Here is a 20,286-nt window from a genome sequence, read left to right as displayed (position 1 = left end):
ACACACATGGAATCACCATGAGTTGGAGCTGATTCGATGGCAACTGGTTTTGACCACACCAGTGACATCATGGAGGCCAGGCCTGAATTGAGTAGCATCTTGCTCTCAGCCTTTTGTCTTCAGTTCTGTGTCTGAGCACACAACCCCAAACCAATAAACAAATACTGTGTCATTTTGTCATAAACACTTCAGATTTATTGTACCATTAACTGAATACATTTTTCCTTTTGTTGAGAGAACTAGTTTGAAAGTTAGACTTTAAGAAGTAAGTCTTTTAGTAAATTCAAATGGAAAAAAGGTACAGGAAAAGGCTGCTGGTGTTTTAGGCTTGCGTGAAACAACTCTGCTTTGCTTAGAAAAATCTATTAGGCCGATAGAAAGACGGATTTTCAAGATTCTATCATGGCGCATTGTGCTGTTTTTTTACTCCGGGAGAAAAATGTATTTACAGCTTAATACTTTAAACTAAAATAAACTGCTTTTGCTTATTCTACAGCTTTTTGTTGTTGTTGTTGTAAAGTCCAGTGACTAAGGACAGACAACAATGACAAAAGTGCTGACTTCATGTGAAATTTTGTTTGCAATTTTTAATTAAGCAATCTGTGCAAACCTTTTTTTTTTTTCAACATTAGGAGGAAAGAAAACAACCACACTTGGACACCTGGTGGAAAAACAGCAAATGCTTTTTCATTGCAACCAGATTTCAAAGCAGTGGCGTGCAGCGAGGCAGTGCCCAGGCCCTTAGTTTTCCTCAGGAGTGCTTGATTGTACATCTCGCAAATATGAATCAATTATGTTAGGAGGCACACCTTGCAAGAGGAGCCTGCAGAAGGAAAGCCCACCTAGAGAGGACAAAAAGGAAAAGGAAAAGTCAAAACTGTGTACGTGAAAAAAATCGCTGAAATAATGCTTTTGGACTAGCTCCCTGGAAACATGACTAATGATGTTCCAGTTAGTTACAAAGATTCATTCAGTCCTTACTTGGAAATCTCCTCCTGGTTTTAGTACATTTAAAATTTAAAGCACTTGGCATCTAGAAGGAAAAGCAAGTTCCCAGCAGACCCATAGTGGTTTTTTTTTTTTTTTCTTTTCTTTTTTCTCCCCTTAATGTTATTCAAGTGTGGTTTAAATTCCTTAATGGTTAAAAAGCATTTACTGCTCCTTGAGAGGTTTTGTGATTCGTCTATAGGTGATTTAAGTGATTTAAGTGTTCTGACTCAGTGGCAGACTGAATGCGAACCAGGTTATGGATCAGAGGGAAGATCTGTTTCCAGTTTGTTAATATTCTTTTTAATTAAGCACAAAGAGTTCCAATTCAGGCACAAAGGAGAAGAAAAAGGGAATACTCCTTTAACTGTGGCTATTACACCTTCAATACATTCTCAAAAGTGCAAAAAATCGGAACTATTTTGCTAAAAATAGTAAGACCTGTCCAGTATCTTCTGAAGGTGAGAGAAACACCTACTGATACTTCATACCTACCTTCCGCGTTTCTGAATTACACTTAAAAAATAAAAGTACCCTTTAAGAGAGAAGCCATGAAACCATAAAAATTCATGGTCCTTTAGAGAAATGTTTCACAACTTGCTAATAAATTCACGTACAGACAAAAACAGCATGCCATTTGAACATTCTTAAAACTTCTTTAATGCAAATTTGAGAACATCATTCTCCTTTTTAAAAAAATCCAAGTCACATATTGATAGAAATGATGCCATTTATGTACATGTCCATTCCTTGATGCAAAGACATCAGAATGCTTGGATGTCACGCATTTCCATCTATATTAAATGCTTTAATTCATGCTCTATTGCATTCAACAACTTGCTTCATGTCAACAGGAGATTGTCATGAGGAAAAAGTACTAGCTGTTAATGTCAAGATACTGAAATACAAGTTAAAACTACAAAGTTAGCGATTTTAAATAGTCTGTTTTCATTGGATTCCATAATGAAAATCATGCCATACTCCACAGGCTTTGTATGGCTTATGACAGTCATAAGCTTCATATGCCAAAACCATATGAAAGCTTACCTTAGATGAATACACATTCAAAAATCCTTACTGTGCTACAACTAAGGAAGAGAGAGGGGGAGAGAGAGAGAGAAGTTGTAAGCATTAATAAAAGTGCTAACACCAAAGTTGAGTACTTGTTGGATGAAATTACAGTCATGATTATGCTGAGGTGATTTCATTAATCCTTAGTCATGTGAAAGGTGTAGGAAAATAGAAGCACATGGAATGAAGGGCAGGAATCCAGTCACTTCAAAAGGATCATTAATATGTAAACAATTTATTAATATGCACAACCACAATAAATTGGTTTCTACCCCCCTGTGTCTGAGCAGGTGGCAGAGCCAATTTGATTGTACAGTGAATATTTATGGTAAAAGCTTCCAAACCATTAGCTTAAGGGGGAAAAAAAGCCTACAACATATATATATAGTGTTTTTCAACAAAAGAAAAACATAGACAATAGACAAAGCATTAGTGTACATATATATATGTTGAAATTCTAAAAGGCAAAATTATCAAGCAGACCTAATAATATTTTTAATATAACTAGTATTCTACAATACTGTATTCTAAACCGATTATATATAACTGATCTAAATAAACACAAGACTTAAACAAACTTAGGCTACAAAGTGATTACATACATAATCTACAAAACTCTACAGAGAACTCTAATTCCTCATTTGAAAACTGACATCATCTCTGGGAATTCAGAGAGCAAACACTGTAAACTGAGGCATAGATCTACCTCATTAGAGTTTACGTTGGGTTGTTTACCCAGCCCCAAAGAACTCTTTAAGTTGCTCTTCCAAATGGGAGCGAATCATATACATATGACAGGACTCATTTATAGCTTTATACATTCTGTAACAGGGCCTAGAAATTTCTATTCTTTTAATTTATTCTTTTAATTAAAAAACCAGAAAATCTAACCCATTGCGGTTGAGTCGATTCCGACTCATAGTGACCCTATAGGACATAGTAGAACTTCCCGTATGGTTTCCAAGGAGTGCCTGGTGGATTTGAACTGCCGACCTTTCGGTTAGCAGCAGCTGTAGCTCTTAATCACTGCACCACCAGGGTTTCCATTCTTTATATTCAATCTTCGGAAACTTTCACATTTAAGACTTTACAATTACAAATTAACTAGTAGCATATTTGTAACCCATCCATCTGTTGGACATTTCATGGGACTGAAATTATTTCACCTAATTCTTTTAGATTCATAATTATGTGAAATAAATATGTGAAATAATTTCAGTCCCATGAAAATGTCCAACAGATAGATGGGTTACAAATATGCTACTAGTTAATTTGTAATTGTAAAGTCTTAAATGTGAAAGTTTCCAAAGATTGAATATATTTTTATTTGTGTCCTGTTCCCATCAACAATACCCAGAATCCTTTTTCTAAAATTTAGCAATTTAAAAATGTTCAGTTTTCGAGTTTCAACATGATTCTAAGGAAACGACACTGGAAACTATCTTAAAGGAAGGTTGTATTTCTCTGCATTTGAAAAATGAACATGTTAAAGCAATGTCATTCGTTCCCCAGTTTTGATAGCCTTACATATAAAATGAGGTCATCCTCAAATACAGCTTTCTGGCTTTACAAACTGGGATCTGCAGTAAAGTACTTAGTTTTCTGGCAAAACTTGGTTCCTAAATTACTTAATATCCTTGAATAATTTGGCCTTCCTTATCCATGGCATAAACACTGTATGCCATGGGCTGCTAAGAAATACCATTAAAAGCAAATGAGAAAGTCAAGCTTTACATGCAATGTGCGTTTTCATGTAAGAGGAATGGAACAGAAAGTAGAAATATCCAGTGGGATATGAACTTTTTAAACCTGTTGCTGCCCCTCCAGGAAGACTGGTTGTCCAGGGGTATTTACTCCTTGATACATCACTGTAGAATTAGAATATTTGTACCAGTATTTATTTATTCTCAGTTGACATTCTTAACCTTTTTTTCCTTTCATAGTTTAACTTAATTCAAGTCACCTATTATCAGATAACAATCTGATGATAAACAATCTCAGCTTCATTTCTAGGACCAAAAGCTTTTACCAATATATCTAGCTGACACTTTACGCATTACATTATTCATTTTACTAAATTCAATTACAGACTATAAAAATATATCATCTACATGCATAACGTTGTTCACTTTCATGGAGGTCTCCCCTCCACATTGAACCATTTATGAAAGCATCATTTTATATCATTAGCAACATTCAGTTATTGAATGTTATTCAGCAACAAAGCACTTACAAGTGGTATTGTTCTGGAGTTTTTTGGCATATTGAAGCATAAACATCAACAATACCTCAGAACAAGTAAGACTAAAACCCATAAACCCATCGCCATTGAGTCAATTCCAACTCATAGCAACCTTATAGGACAGAGTAGAACTGCCCTATAGAGTTTCCAAGGAGTGGCTGGTGGATTTGAACTGCTGACCTTTTGGTTAGCAGCCAAACTCTTAACCGCTAGGCCACTAAGGGTTCCAAGTAACACTACAAGTTTAGAAACCAAAGTATTTGCAACTGTGACCTTAATCTGCATTTAAATCTAATAAAGCAGCTGGAAAAAAATAACATTTTCATTTGTAAGAACTATCTTAGTAGTAAGGGTTGAGGTTTTCTAAGAATATTATATACTTTATATTTGAGGGGAAAAAGAAAAATAAGTTTCCCTATCATTAGGAGTCTACTATACTATATATCTGAGGAGAAAATAAGTGAAAGAATATTGGTTTTCAAAAGCTATAAAAGGAAATGCTGTTTTGTAAGAAGTCTCTCTGCCATATTTATACCATATTTAGGACTAAAAAATTATTTATTTTTTCTATAAATAAACATTTACTATGATTTTCTAAAATAACTACTTATACTAGAGGTTTATGTAAGTAAAGTCATAGTCTTTCTGACTTTTAGATAATTTCTTCATATAGAGAGGTAGGAAAAATAAAGACATTGGTTATCACAGAATGACAACATGATACAATAAGAACAAGATAAAACACATTGGGATCATGTCACCTATTATCCCATCACTGTAACTCTGGCAGATACAGGAGTTTTCACAGTGTCCCAAAGTAGGTTTTGATTGTCAAGAAAAAATTCAATATAAAAATTATAGTCAATTAATATTTTTAAAAAATGGCTTAAGATGGCAGGTTTCTACCACCTAACTCCTTATGTGTTTTCTTGGTCTAAATTACTTGCAATGCGTATAAAAACTAGGATAAATGAAATGCATACCTATAATTGGAGATTCCTTAGTGAGATTTTAGAAGCAATTGTTTATAATACAGGATGCTATATTCTATATGCATAACATATTAAGCACTAAATTAGTAAACTTGTCTATACATATGTTGAAAACCAAACCAAATCCATTGCCATCAAGTCGATTCCGACTCATAGAGACCCTAAAGGACAGAGTAGAACTGCCCCATAGGGTTCCCAAGGAGTGGCTGGTGGATTCAAACGGTTGACCTCTTGGGTAGCAGCCTGAGCTCTTAACCACTATGCCACCAGTTTCACAAAATAGTAAGCTAATTTAAAAATTAGCATGAACTTCTTAATTGAAGTTTCACTGAGTGTTTGCACTAGGATCCTGTTACAGATACCATGCTACCAAATAATATCCCTCTGACTTTATTCATTCTCCCCATGCTGTACACATATAGCATTCCAATGAAGTTAATATTCCTTTAGTTAACAAGAATCGCAAGGGATTTAAGAAAAAAAAAAGTCTACTTAAATAATGAAGTAGCTTTCAACAAATAAATGAGAATGAATGCAAAACGTAAAAATTTCTCCTCTCCCCACACTTCCACCCAACCATTTTGGCAAGCAATTTGGATTTTTGCAGGAAGAACAATAATAAAATGATTTTCTTTAACTTTAACCAATAAAGAGGTCTTGGGCCTCATACCTTTCACCTCCAGTTTGCACTCCATCTCCGCGGCACCTAGTTCATTGACCGCTTTGCAGCTGTAGGTGCCACCGTCATAGGGGCTGGGTTTGCGAATCTCCAGGGTGCAGACCCCCTGGTTGCTGAACATCCTGTATCGTGGGTCATCCACAATAGCAACTTTGTTTTTCATCCAGGTTATTTTGGGCTGAAGTTAAGATTGAAGAAAGTTAGGTCAAACTTGCTTGTATTTAGCATATTAATAGACCATCAGAGCCAGTGGCAGAATTTTAAAGCCCAGCTTAAAAAGAAAGCACATCTAAGAAAAATGCACATCTACTACAGCACACCTCTCTCGAATTAAATTCTACTTAACGCTTGGCAAGCAGGCAAACGAGCAGTCCTGGAGAAATCAGCCAGATTTGTTCAGAGGACAGCTCTAGGGCAAACTTCTGAAACAGATTCAGTTGCATTTAAATCTAATCTACAGACCCATGATGTTAACTCATCCTAAAACCAGGTGCCGTGGAGTCACTTCTGACTCATGGCGACCTCATGTGTGTCAGAGTAGAACTGTGCTCCATAGGGTTATCATGGCTGTGACCTCCCAGAAGTAGATCGCCAGGACTTTCTTCCAAGATGCCTCTGGTTGGGTTCAAACGACCAACCGTTCAGTTAGTAGCTGAACCGTTTAACCGTTTGCACCACCCAAGGACTCCCTAGTAGTTGCAAGATCAGTTTATATTATCACTTACAATTATAACATGGAAGACATAAAAGAGTGAGTTTGGGGTTAGTTCTTAAATTTCATTAATTTAATAGAAAACCATGGTACCTTAGGATTCCCTCTCACACTGCAGTTCAGGGTGGCATTGTAACCAGCTACAGCATAGGTGTTAACCAAAGGCTGAGTAAACATGGGTGCCTCAGTGAAATCGAAGTCATCATACACTGGATTTTTGTAGATTTTACCTTAAAAACAAACACTAAACATCTACAAGTTGGCCAGAGATTATATTATTCCTGCCATACTTTAGTCGCGATTAAAAGTTCCCTGAGCTTAGAAAAACATGTAAAAACCTGGGCAAACGCCACACGGCACACTTTCTGAAGGGTACAGATATATAGCCCATCACACGTGGCACAGGACACCAGAGCAGTTAAGTGAAACTTAAATAAATATTGAGAAGAATTCGGTGTCTGAGTATTTTGATCAGAAATGTGTTCTAATATGAAAGTAACAAGGAAGCACTTTAAAGACAGTGATTTATGATGAAATGAAACGGTTAAGGGTGGAATTCGGCTTCTTCTTTCATTGCAGAGTGGGTCCATGTGTAGCTATACTGAGGGCGTCCAAGAATAAAAGTAACAGAAATTCAAGAAGTAAATGCCTATTTTTTCCTATCCCTGTGATTTTAGCCATTTAGAGACCAACTGCTCAAAAGCTGGAATGAATTAAAGCTTACATTTTGAAAAATGTAACAATAATATCGTTTCACTTGAAAATTTTTACTTAGAAAACTATGATTTTACTTGGGCATTTTTACTGTAATTTTAAAGTGTGTTTATCATATTCTTATTCCCTTTCATCACATCTCTCTTTCTTTGTCTTCTCCTTCCAGTCACCGGGAACCAAGGTTTCCAGATATCCAGTCTACTCACCATCCTTGGCGATCAGGGCGCTCTCTTTAGTCCTTGTTGCATCCTCACTGAGGCCACACATGTTTTCAGCAAAGACCCGGAAATAATATTCATTTCCTATTACCAGTTCAGTAATGGTGGCACTGGTTCGGTGATAATGTTCAATGACAGTGAACCATTCCTGAAGGAAAAAAATAAATAATTTGAGGAAAATCACATAAAAATACACAAAATTTCTAACTGTTGCTTAGTATAAAAACGGGGTTCCTTCATAACTAAAAGAAATTAAATTGTAATTTAAATGTAATTTAATCTTCATTTCCACATTAAATTCACACCTTAGCTATAATCTATTATTTTTATATTGTCTTCATATCTGTACTACCTGTCTATATCTATCTTTTGTATAACAAAGTATAACTATAAAATTTTAGTGCCAACTTATCTGTTATGTGGAAAAGAGGAAACAAACTCCTTAGAGAGAAATTAAGATTGTCTAATAAATTTGCCTAATATTATTAACTTAGGGCCTTTCAGGTCTTTGCTCAGATACATCACCTCCTCACAGAGAATTTCCTCCCTACACTTCCCCACTGTTTTGGGCACCCTCTATCACCTTAGCCTGGTTAATTTTTCTTCACAGCACCTGCTACCTTAAATTATATTGATATTTACTACTTTACTTGTTTACTGTCTGTCTCCCCCACTGGAATGCACATTCCATGATGGTGGAGATTAATGTTTTCTTCTCAGTCCTTGTATTCTCAATGCCTATCACAGAGCCTGGCACGTAGTAGGTGCTCAATAAATATTTATAGGATGCTTGAATGAATGAGTAGTTAAAGCTACATTAAACTTTTTTTTTTTCAATTGTCTCCTCATCATACCAAGAAATACAGTAGTTTCAAAGTTTATCTTGCAACCAGTAGGAAAATCACATCGCACCATGCATGTTTCATACCACTCACTGAGAAAATACATTTGCTGACAGAAAGTTAATAAAGGGAACTCATTTTCTCTGGAACTTTTAGGGGCCATCATGATTTCTAGGTATTTTTGAGATGTTTAAGATGTAGGAAAATGTAGTTACTTCCTTGTCTATTCCCTAAGCATCTTATGCAAACTTTTATTCTCACATGTACTACTTGCATTATCATTTGGTTTTATGTCTTCTTGACTAGACTGTGAGTACCTGAAGAATAGGAGCTGTCTTTTTTTTTTTTTTTTAAGATCCAGTAGATAGAACAGTGCTCAACACATAGTAAGTGATTGAATAAATGAAAGTTTGGATACACATAATAAAAACGTTTTTGAGGGGTACGAATGATTATAGGAATTTAAGTGAAGAACAGCATGTGAAGCCACAATGCAACAACGGGGTGGTGGTCTCCTGGGCAGTGCACAGGGCAGAGAGCATCTTCTGTTCTATAAGTCTGCCCCACTGAAACACGATAGAAACACCGGGTGTAGGGGCTGGGGGTCATCACCTGTCACCAGGCAGACCTCAGTCACATGAAACAGCAGGAAAGTCCTGGCTCACCAGGATCTAACTGGATATCTAAGAAAATAAATGTTGGGCAGGTTTGATGGGGAGGAAGAATGAGAGTGAGAGTGGCCTGAAGGGCCCTCCTATAGTAACCATCCCTTTGCTGTCGTGTGGATTCTGACTCAAAAGTTCTACTCAAAGTAGAACTGCCCCATAGGGTTTCCAAGGCTGTAATCTTTATGAAAGTAGACTGCCACATCATTCTCCCACAGGGCAACTGGTGGGTTTGAACCTCCGACCTCTCAGATAGCAGTCAAGCGCTCAACCCCTACACCACCAGGGCTCCTTACAGTAACTGTGGTACCCATGAATTCACTGCCAATGTCAGGTCTAAGGTCCAAGGAGGAACCCTCACTGCTAAGTAAATCCAAGGTGTTCAGGTACTTCCCTTGCAGAGTCATGCATCAGTCCTGCTCTCAAGCTGCCCAGGTTTAGATGAAAGAGCCCGCTTTAGATGCCAAATCTGATCTTGTCATGTAATACCCATCCAGGAAAAAAAAAAAAAAAAAGATGTGCTAAAAATAGCCTATGGAAAGCAGAGGCTTGAAACCTCTTGGTGATGAGTCTTCTTGTTACTTAGACTGCTCTTTTCAACTCTTTCCCCTTCTTCTATAATCCTGTGTGGCTTCATGAACAAAGATCTACTAGTGTAAAGACCTAAAGACTTCCTATCAATATCATAAAGGATGATGTTTAACTCTTTTCGTGAGAATGAAAAATGCCTCTATGCCATTTATGTCCAAATACTCATTTATTCATTCATTCATTTATAGGTAGAGTAGGTAGTAGGGTGTAGTGGATGAACGCTGATTCAGAAAGACCCAGACTTTGCCATTTAAAAGCCAGTGACCTCCAGCAAGTCCTTTATCTTCTCTGAACCTCAGTTTTCTCATCTGTAGAACAGGGGTAACAATAATTTATACTCCAACTGGGTTGTTCTTGAATACCCCAAGCTCTTTCCCTTCTCAAGACCTTTGCACATGTTACTCCCTTTAGGATCTTTCTTTTCTAAGCAGTGTCTTTTTTTTTTTTTCCTTTTGATATATAGATCCACATGATCCAACATTTATTTCATGAGGAGAAAAAGTTGCATGGGTGTAAATGTGAGTCAGAATCCAGAGTGAGCAAATATTTGCTGAAGAAATGAATTTTATTAATAAAATAATAATAAATTACTCCCATTGAGCATTATGCCAGCTGCTTTACATTTTTAGCTGTATAATAACCAAAAAGGTAAGTATTTGTGCCCCTATTTTATAGAAGAGGAAAATGGAGATCAAAGAGGTTAAGTGACTGTCCATAGACACATAACGGTAAGTGGCAATACTGGGATTCAAATCCAACTCTCTGTGGCTCCAAAGGCTTACCCTTTCTAATACGTCAGACTACTTCTCCACAGCCCCCATGAGTTCCTTGCCAGAGAAGACCTCATGCCTCCCCCTTTACCTCTGATGAAATGAGATTTTCCCTGTTTGAAAGCTTAACCCTTTGCTGTTGGTACTGAACCAGAGAAAGCCAAACCTTACCATGCTCTTCTTGTCAGCCTTCTGGATTGTGTACCCTGTGATGGCAGCATTCCCGTCATCCTTTGGTGGTGTCCATGTGAGAGCAACATTCTCCCCCCAGACATCTTCAATCTTCACAAATTGAGGTGGGCCAGGACGGTCTATGAGCATAAAATCACGGCATCACTGTAAAGCTACGTTCCTTCCCAACCTGTAGCTTGTTACATGAGGATATTTTTTAATGCCCTTCCTTGTATTACAGTGTCCCTGGGTGGTGCAAATGGTTAACGTGATCAGCTGATAACTGAAAGGTTGGATGTTTAAGTCCACCCAAAAGGTGCTTTGGAACAAAGGCCTGGTAATCTGTTTCTGAAAAATCAGCCATTGAAAACCCTATGGAGCACAGTTCTACTCTGACACACATGGGGCCGCCTTGAGTTGGAATCGACTTGAAGGCAACCGTGTTTTTCTTTATCTTACAGGAGGCAGAACTCTCCCAGGCCCCTATCATCTTCCACTAGAATGGCAACATGTCAGATTGCAAGGGCACAAGGCTGTCTCCACACTCCTCTCAACTTAACAAAAAACAAGAGTTTAGCCAATGGAAAAAGAATGTTTAGTTTAAGGGGCGTGAACTTTCTTCCAAAGGGAGGCTTGCCACAGGAAGTTGCCCCTTGGTTACAGAATCCAGCAACTTTGCTGAAATATAACAATAAAAATGACTGGAAACAAGGCTTCTCCCAGCTCTGCTCTTGAATTTATTTCTTGACAATGCAAAAATTACAGAACCATTCAAGTGAGAGGGGTCTATCCATATAGGATCCTTCCTCTAATTCTTCTAACTCTGGACCTAAGTAAGACCTAACCTTATTTATTATTTGGCCAGATAAGCATATAGCTCGCCCTTCAGTGTTTAACTGTTTAACTTGGTTTAGCTAAGTCTTCCTTACATTTAACAAAAATTCTTCATGCTCCATTAAAACATTATTATCAGTGAATTTTAGGTGCAGTAAGAAACATGTTAAACTATGTCTAGAATTTACAAGGTTTTTTTATGCAACAATTCAACACAGGAAACTGTTTTATCATCAGGGTATTAAAAGACTAAGAGAAAGAGAGAAGCTAGATATAAAGCAGTACAGATGGTTTTCACTAAAAAGTATATACATTAGTTTTCTTTAATAAATGCCCCAAATCTCCCATGAGGAGTCCTTTTATTCAGTTAAAAATTATTTTGAAATGCTAACAAATCTTACTTCATCTTTGTTTTTTTTTAAACTCAGAATTTTATGTCGAGCCAGGCTGACAAACATTCCTACTCCTGCCTTAATTACAAGGACCATTAGTCACCATGTTGCTTTGACAGAACGTCCTTGTTCCTTTCTCCAAACCTACCAACGACCTGGATGTCTATCGATGCGGTTTCTGTGAATTTTCCCACTTTGACTTGTAGATCATACTTCCCAGAGTGGCTCCTCTCTGCTTTTCTGATAAATACGATAGTATCAGTCTCAGAGTTGCGAATATTTATTTCATTCTTATCAATTTCCACACCATCCTTTTTCCAAGTTAATTCAGGTTTTGGTTTTCCCTAAAAAGAAAGACAGAAAAAGCAGAGGGTGGTGGGAATCAGATTGTTCCAAGGTGTGTGTGTGTGTGTGTGTGTGTGTGTGTGTGTGTGTGTGTGTGTGTGTGTTCCAGCATCACAAATATGACACTGGCTTGACACATTCTAGGCGATTCTGGAAAACAATTTCGCAGTGGTCAGCTACAGCAGTAACAGTAATACTGCTGCTTGTTGACTGCATTTGTGGGCAAGGTGCTATGTTATTTCCCTTAATCTTCATATCAAGATAAGTATCATTATCCTCATTTTTTAGAAAAAGGAGTTGAATGACTTGCCCAAGGTCTTGCAGCTAACTGCTGGAACCAAATCTCACACCCAGGTCTCCTAGGCTCCAAAGTCTGCACAATACAGCATAATGGTCAAGAGCATGGACTCTGGGGCCATGGAGTCCGTATTTGGATCCTGACTCCACCAGTTATTAGCTGTGTGACCTCAGTCAAATTAGTTAACTCTCTGTGCTTTGGTTTCCCAATCAGAAAAAAGGAACAAGGATAGTACCTATCTCACAGGATGGTCATAAAGATTGAAGTCTTTAGGAACACTACATAAGCGTTTTTTATTAATACTATCTAGATATTGACGAGCCCTGGTGGCACAGTTTTTAAAGCGCATGGCTGCTAACCAAAAGGTTAGCAGTTTGAACCAACCAGCTGCTCGGAGGGTGAAAGATGTGGCAGTCTGCTTCCATATGGATTACAGCCTTGGAAACCCTACTGTGTCCTATAGGGTTGCTGAGTCAGAATCGACTCGACAGCCACGGGTTTGGTTTCTGGTTATCTAGATGTTAATGATTATCATTCCATTGTACTCAGTGGCGTCACTAGAGGGATACAAGGGGTGCAGACCACATCAGGTGACATTGTCAGAGGGGGCGACACCAAAATGACTGTCTATAAAATTTTTGTGCTGTGTTTCAGCAGAAATTTATTATTTTTTATAAAAACAGCCCTGCAGTTAGTTATAACAACAGAAACATTTTTGGTAAGCCCAGCTTACATGTATCAATATACCTACAAGGCTAAAACTCTATGCTAATTTACTGTTTGAACCTTCTAATGCGCTCTGGTCAGAGCGGTCATTGTTACCCAATTACAATGACTTTGAATCATGTGGCTTCATTTGAACACACTGGTATTTTTATAATCGCTGATTTTGTCAAATTTTCTGGTGTTTCAGTGACAATATTGTGGTAATTAGCATGGCGGAAAGGTGATACCATGAGTTACTGGACTAGGTGACACCTACCCTAGCGATGCCACTGACTGTACTGCGCTGCTCATTTCAGACTTGTCTATAATTCTCTCTGTTCTCTCCAGCTGCTGAAGCTATTCTTTAAGAGCAGCCTTTTTCATAGTTATAGTCTCATTCATGGACATGAGTTCTAGTTTATATTATAAAGGAATTTCCTGTATTTCTGGCAGGCACATCCCTGCAGAAAGGAACCAAGCATTAATCTCGTCAGGATATGTATAGCCTTCCTAATGTGCTTCTAATGTGGCTTGTTGATTATGTGACCCCTTAGGATAAGAGGGGAGCCCCTAGGTGGTGCAAACAGTTAACACACTTGGCAGCTAACCAAAAGGTTGGAGGGGTTTGAGTTCATCCCCGGGCACCTCAGAAGAAAGGCCTGGTGATCTACTTCCAAAAAATCAGCCATTGAAAACCCTGTGGAGCACAGTTCTACTCTGACACACATGGGGTCACCATGAGTCAGAATCAGCTCCATGACAAGTGGCTTTGGTTATGATGAGGGCTGTGGGAGACACACATCAACCCCCTTAAAGAATTGTAGAGGTGCTCAGACTTACAAATGGCAAGTAGAAAACAATATTGTTAAAGACAGAGAAAAATAGTTACAGGTCCTGTTTCCTTAGATGTACAATTTGCTATTAGCTATAGAGAAAAAAAAAAGTGAGTTCTCTGATAGCATAACGGAGTGACAGAAGCACTGGATTAAGTGTCAGGAGACACGGACTCTGCTTTTGTCATTACCATTTACTTGCTGTGTGACCCTGGTCAAGTCACCTAACTTCTCTGAACATCAGCTTTTTCCTTTCTCAAGTAGAAGAAGGAAATTTGCCCTTCCTGCCTCACAGGGTATTTCTGAGGATCCAATGAGAAAATGTTTATGAGAACTCTAGATATTATACAAGTATGCAAACACAACACACTAACCTCATTACCACCCTTCCTGGCAGCTGGTCAGCCTCTGGGAAGCCATGCCTGTGAGGTCCCTGTTCTCATGCTGCTTCCCTCTCCCAAACCCCCTGATCTCCATGATCGGGCAACCTGGATTAGCCCTAGTGTGGCAATGATGCTCCAACTAGAGGGCTGATTTCAGCAGCTCCCGTCAGGGCTGGGTCTGACTACCGAGCCCCTGCCTTGGTTCCACTCCTGGCTGTATTTGAGGCTGTTGGGAGGACAGAAGTGGGAGGAACCTTGCCAAGCCATCTCCTTCCTCCTCTGCTGTATTGATACTTTGCATTCTCCTTAGCTTTCATTCTGATGTTCTACACTGCGTATGAGTATGCGTATGAGCATGGGTATGATGAGTATGTGTATGGGTATGGGTATGAGTATGGGTATGAGTATGGGTATGAGCATGGGTCTGAGTATGGATATGATGATTATGTGTATCGGTATGGATATGTGCATGGGTATGGGTATGATGAGTATGTGTATGGAAATGGGTATGAGTATGGATATGATGAGTATATGTATGAGTATGGGTATGAGCATGGGTACCGGTATGGGTAGGATAAGTATGTGTATTAGTGTGGATATGAGTATGGGTATGAGCATGGGTACGGGTATGTGGGAAGCCTATTCTCAGGCTTGGGACCCGAGTGCAGTGAGGATGGCCTGAACTGGCTTTCTCTTGAGCTTGGTTTTCATGGGACCCTGAGTTTGAACAGAGCTCTCTCTCTCTGTGTGTGTGTGTGTGTGTGTGTATGTGTTTGTATATGTACAGAGACCAAAATTCTCATTCTAGAGGCATGTTGTCCCATACAATAGCCATAAGCCACATGTGGCTATTTAAATTAAAATTAATCAAAATGAGAAAAAATTAAAAATTCAGTTCCTCAGTCACACTAGTTCCTATTCACACATTTCAAGTGCTTGATAGCCACATTTAGCTAGTGGCTACTATATTGGACAGTGCATATATAGAACATTTCCATCAGTTCAGAAAATTCTATCAGACAGGGATGTCTAGAGGCATGAAAGGAGCCATAGGAGTAAGAAGGTGGGGATGGGATATGTGTGTGAGGGGCCAAAAGTGATTATTGAAGGGGAAGCCTGATTAATCTGTGAATAACAGAAGCTTTTGCTGGAGCAATGATTTAACAATGTTGGCATATTTCAGTTAGTGGCATCAAGGTTTCACATTTCAGTTATCCCTCTTATTCTGATTGGAGTTTCGTTTGGTTTGGGATAATTGTGGGAAGGAAGCACATGCCGTTTTCCTCAATGTTACTCCGAGAACTTCACTTAAAACCAAGATCAGTTTTACAGGTTTGTAGGACTAGAAAGAATCTTCAAGCATTTCTTCTTTTGGTGGATTCTTGCTGTTTCCTCCCTGTTGTTGTTGAGTCGATTCCGACTCATACTGACCCTATAGGATAGAGGAGAACTGTCCCATAGGGTTTCCTAGGCTCTAATCTTGACAGGAGCAGATTGCCAGGTCTTTTCTCCCACTGAGTTGCTGGTGAGTTCAAACTGCTGACCCTTCTGTTAGCAGCCGAGTGCTTAACCATTGCACCACCAAGGCTCCTCATTTCCTCTCTACCTCACCCTAATCTCTGATCTTCAGACAAGTCTAGATCTAATTTGTCTCATGCAGAAGGAAAATCTATGACAAGGTTTTTTTTTTTTTTTTAATAGATTTCTCTACTGCTAAAGCAGGAGATTGTTTAATAGTCCCCCAAATCTCTTCCATTATTAACCTACTCTCCCTCTGAGGAAATCCTCACTCATGATGAACTTAACGCTAGAGAGTCTCCCTCTACTTCTTAAACACCCCAGCCCTGGAAAGAGAAAATGAGCGAACCCTGAATATTACCTGGAAAGGTATAACCATATTGATGGCTTCTCCAACTCTGCGGATGTAGGTTTGCTTCAGGTGCCTTGGGATGCGAATCTTTGGAGCCTCTGAGTAAAAGAGCAAAATGTTGCGATCAGCACAGTATACTGAAAATAGCTTTACCCAAACCTAACAGAAAGATGCTCACTGGGATTCATTCTTGCGATCACGTCTCTGCAGTTAAATCTTAGATGTGTCACTAATAGATTATATGGTAAGAACTTTAGAGAAAAACACCAATTCTTTTTCTTAAGGCCATATACAAATTTTTCTAGTTTCTAACAGCGAGTATACTCTTTAATGAACAGTCCATTAAAGATCAGCAGGTGCCACTTTAGCTGATAGTACTGCCCATTCTTTCTCATTAAGAGGAAAAGTTTAAAGCACCTGTCAAAAACCTGTTGAAGTCAAGTCAATTCCAACTCATAGCAACCCTACAGGATGGAGTAGAACTGTCCCATAGGGTTTCCAAGGAGTGGCTGATGGATTTGAACTGCTGACCTTTTGGTTAGCAGCTGAGCTCTTAACCACTTTGCCACCAGGGCTCCTTTAAGCACCTAGCACTTGCTATTTAGGTAATTCTGTTGAATTTGAGAGTAACTTTTTCCCTGTGTGACTGTGGTGAAGTACATATAACAAGAGACCCTAGCCTACTGTGAATCAATATTCATTAATTAAACACCATGAGGATAATATGACATGTTGCTGCAAACCCATCATGAGTGGAGAGTCAAAGGCTCATAGCCTCACAGGGACAAAGCAGGTCTCATTACTTGAGTGCTTAGTATGTGCCAGATACTAGGCTAAATGTTTTCTAATTTGAATGAACCAATTTAGTGTCACAGCCACTTTATAAAGTTGTTGTTGTTAGCGAACTTTGAGTCAAGCCCCAACTCATGGGGACTCCATACACAATGGAATGAAATGCTGCCTGGTCCTCCACCATCCCCATGATAGTTGCAGATTAGATCATTGTGATCCACAGGGTTTTCATTGGCTGATTTTTGGAAGTATATTGCCAGGCCTTTCTTCCTAGTCTGTCTAGTCTGGAAGTTCTGCTGAAACCTGCTCAGCAACGTAGCAACGTGCAAACTGTCACTGATGGATGGGTGGTGATTATGCACGTGGTGCACTGGCCAGGAATCGAACCCAGGTCTCTTGCCTGGAAGGTGAGAATTCTACTACTGGACCAACACTGCCCTCCAAGTTGACAACAAATACTGTAAATTCTTCCTTGAAATGACAGGCTCACTCCATTTAATTTTTCTAGAAAATGTCTGCCAAATACCCAAGCCTGACTAACCACAGTTTCTCAGTCATTCTTTCAAGTAACAATGGAGTTTCATGGAAAAAAGTCATTAGTTTAGCCGCCAACTCAATTTCACAAGAGCTCTCCTGGTGATGGAAACCCTGGTGGCATAGTGGTTAAGAGCTACGACTGCTAACCAAAGGACTGGCAGTTCAAATCCACCAGGCGCTCCTTGGAAACCCTATGGGGAAGTTCTACTCTGTCCTATAGAGTCGCTATGAGTTGGAATCGACTCGATGGCAATGGGTTTCCTGGTGATATGAGCCCTGGTGGTACAGCGGTTAAGCATTCAGCTGCTAACTAAAAAGGTCAGCAGTTCGAATCCACCAGCCACTCCTTGGAAAACCTATGGAGCAGTTCTACTCTGTCCTATAGGGTCACTATGAGTTGGAACTGACTCGACAGCAACGCTTTTTTTCTTTCCTGGTGACAACCATTATACCGTGTCATGCAGCAGACGTGTTTTGTACATACTTCACATTTGATCGTCACAGAAAATATTGAAAAAACATGTACTCATGATCAAGATTTAATAAAATTAATAATGCTAAAAATAATCAGTATATAATATAATTAATAATAATAAATTTAATACTTTTTATGGCTTCATCAAGAACATTCTAAGGCAAAACTGGGCACTTCTATTTTAACCGCGAGTGCATGGTGGTGAAGAATACAAGGAACACTAGTGCCGTTTGGTGTCACTGACTTCATTTGTACTAAGGCACCAGAAATTTTACTCACCATCACTTTTGTGACATACGTGCAAATGTCAAAAACATTGCAAAGGGCAAATAATGTATTCATATTATGATAAGAACAGTTCTGACTGTGCAGACCCATTTTAGCCATATGGCTGCTGTAGGAATAGTTTTCACTGCTGTGTCCACATGACCTCTCTCCCATGTGAACACGCAGCTCAGCCAGAGATGCTCATGTAACCTGGTAAAGTTAACTGATCTTCAAAGTACCAAGTTATAAAAACCTGAGCTGACTTCCCACACTTGCTATTATGGATTGAATTGTGTCCTCCAAAAATATGTGTTGTAAATCCTACTATATTCATTGCTGTTGGGTGGATTCTGACTCATAGTGACCCTACAGGACAGAGAAGAACTGCCCCATAGGGTTTCCAAGGCTGTAATCTTTACAGAAGCAGACTGCCACATTTGTCCCCCCTGAAGAGCAGCTGGTGGGTTCAAACTTCCGACCTTTTGGTTAACAGCCAAGTGCTTAACCACTTCGCCACCAGGACTCCAAATTCTACTATACCTGTGGTTATCCCATTTGGGAATGGGTTGCCTTTGTTATGTTAATGAGGCAATATAGTGTAGGGTGTGTTTTCAGTCAATCTCTTTTGAGATATAAAAGAGCAGATTAAGCAAGCAGAGATGGGGGAAAATAGATGCCATGTGACATAAGCTTTCCAAGGAACGAGGAAACAGAAGCTGAAAAGAGACAAGGACCTTCCCCCAGAGCCCACAGCTTTCCTCTAGAGCTGGCGCCCTGAATTTGGACTTTTAGCCTCTTAAACTGTGAGAAAATAAATTTCTGTTTGTTAAAGCCACCCACTTGTGGTATTTCTGTTATAGCAGCACTAGGTAACTGAGATACTTGCTTTTCTGTTCATTTAAAAATCATAACAATATAACATTCTAATGAAAAATAACTACTTTTCATTAACAAAACATTAGTGAGATGAGTGGCCTTATTTTATATTTTGGCAAATATCTTTAATGTTTGACTTAATAGAGGACAGCTGGGTTCTCAAAACTGCTTCTGCGTTCAATCTGCTGCAATATGTTGAATTGGTTGAAGCATATTAAGAAAATCCAACTTCACATAGATATGTAGTTGGAGAGGGAGGAATATTTTTTTTTGTATTTTTTTTTATTGTTGTAGTTTAAGCGAAAGTTTACAATTCAAGTTAGTCTCTCATACAAAAATTTATACATACATTGTTATGTGACCCTAATTGTTCTCCTTGTACTGTGACAACACACTCCTCCTTTCCACCCGACTTCCTGTGTCCGTTCAACCAGCTCCTGACCCTCTCTGCCTTCTCATCTCACTTCCGGGCAGAAGCTATCCATTTAGTCTCATGTATCTACTTGAGCTAAGAAGCACACTCTTCACGAGTATCATTTCATGTCCCATAGCCCGGTCTAATCTTTGTCTGAAGAGTTGGCCTTGGGAATGGTTTTAGTTCTGGGTTGACAAGAGAGTCAGGGGGCCATGCTTTCTGGGGTTCCTCCAGTCTCAGACCATTAAGTCTGGTCTTTTTACTAGAATTTGAGTTCTGCATCCCATCCTTCCCCCACTCCATCAGGGACTCTCTGCTGTGTTCCCTGTCAGAGTGGTCATCTAGTAGCAGGGCACCATCTAGTTCTTCTGGTCTCAGGCTGATGAAGTCTCTGGTTTATGTGGCCCTTTCTGACTCTTGGGCTAATACTTTCCTTGTGTCTTTGGTGGTCTTCATTTTGGTGGTCTTCAATCATTTACTCCGGGTGAGTTGAGACCAATTGATGCATCTTAGATGGCCACTCACAGGCTTTTAAGACCCCAGACGCCACTCACCAAAGTAGGATGCAGAACATTTTCTTAATAAACTTTGTTATTCCAATTGACCTAGA

At 39.1% G+C, this 20,286-nt stretch overlaps 1 protein-coding gene across 1 annotated transcript in view; it reads right to left on the bottom strand.

The window, feature by feature from the left end:
- Positions 1 to 557: 557 nt before the first annotated feature.
- The window catches only part of MYBPC1 (myosin binding protein C1), a 94,136-nt gene continuing 74,407 nt past the window's right edge, over positions 558 to 20,286 (bottom strand). The window contains exons 21-27 of the mRNA XM_004373754.1: positions 16,324 to 16,412; positions 12,029 to 12,224; positions 10,655 to 10,794; positions 7,604 to 7,763; positions 6,777 to 6,913; positions 5,963 to 6,149; positions 558 to 842 (exon numbers count right to left, since the gene is read on the bottom strand). Coding sequence (XP_004373811.1) covers positions 742 to 842; positions 5,963 to 6,149; positions 6,777 to 6,913; positions 7,604 to 7,763; positions 10,655 to 10,794; positions 12,029 to 12,224; positions 16,324 to 16,412 — 1,010 coding nt within the window. The 3' untranslated portion in view covers positions 558 to 741. The remainder of the gene's footprint in view (positions 843 to 5,962; positions 6,150 to 6,776; positions 6,914 to 7,603; positions 7,764 to 10,654; positions 10,795 to 12,028; positions 12,225 to 16,323; positions 16,413 to 20,286) is intronic.

This window comes from Trichechus manatus, unplaced genomic scaffold (assembly GCF_000243295.1).
Source record: "Trichechus manatus latirostris isolate Lorelei unplaced genomic scaffold, TriManLat1.0 scaffold00027, whole genome shotgun sequence".
In the NCBI taxonomy this organism is placed as follows: domain Eukaryota; kingdom Metazoa; phylum Chordata; class Mammalia; order Sirenia; family Trichechidae; genus Trichechus; species Trichechus manatus.
This window is presented reverse-complemented; position numbering and strand designations above follow the sequence as displayed.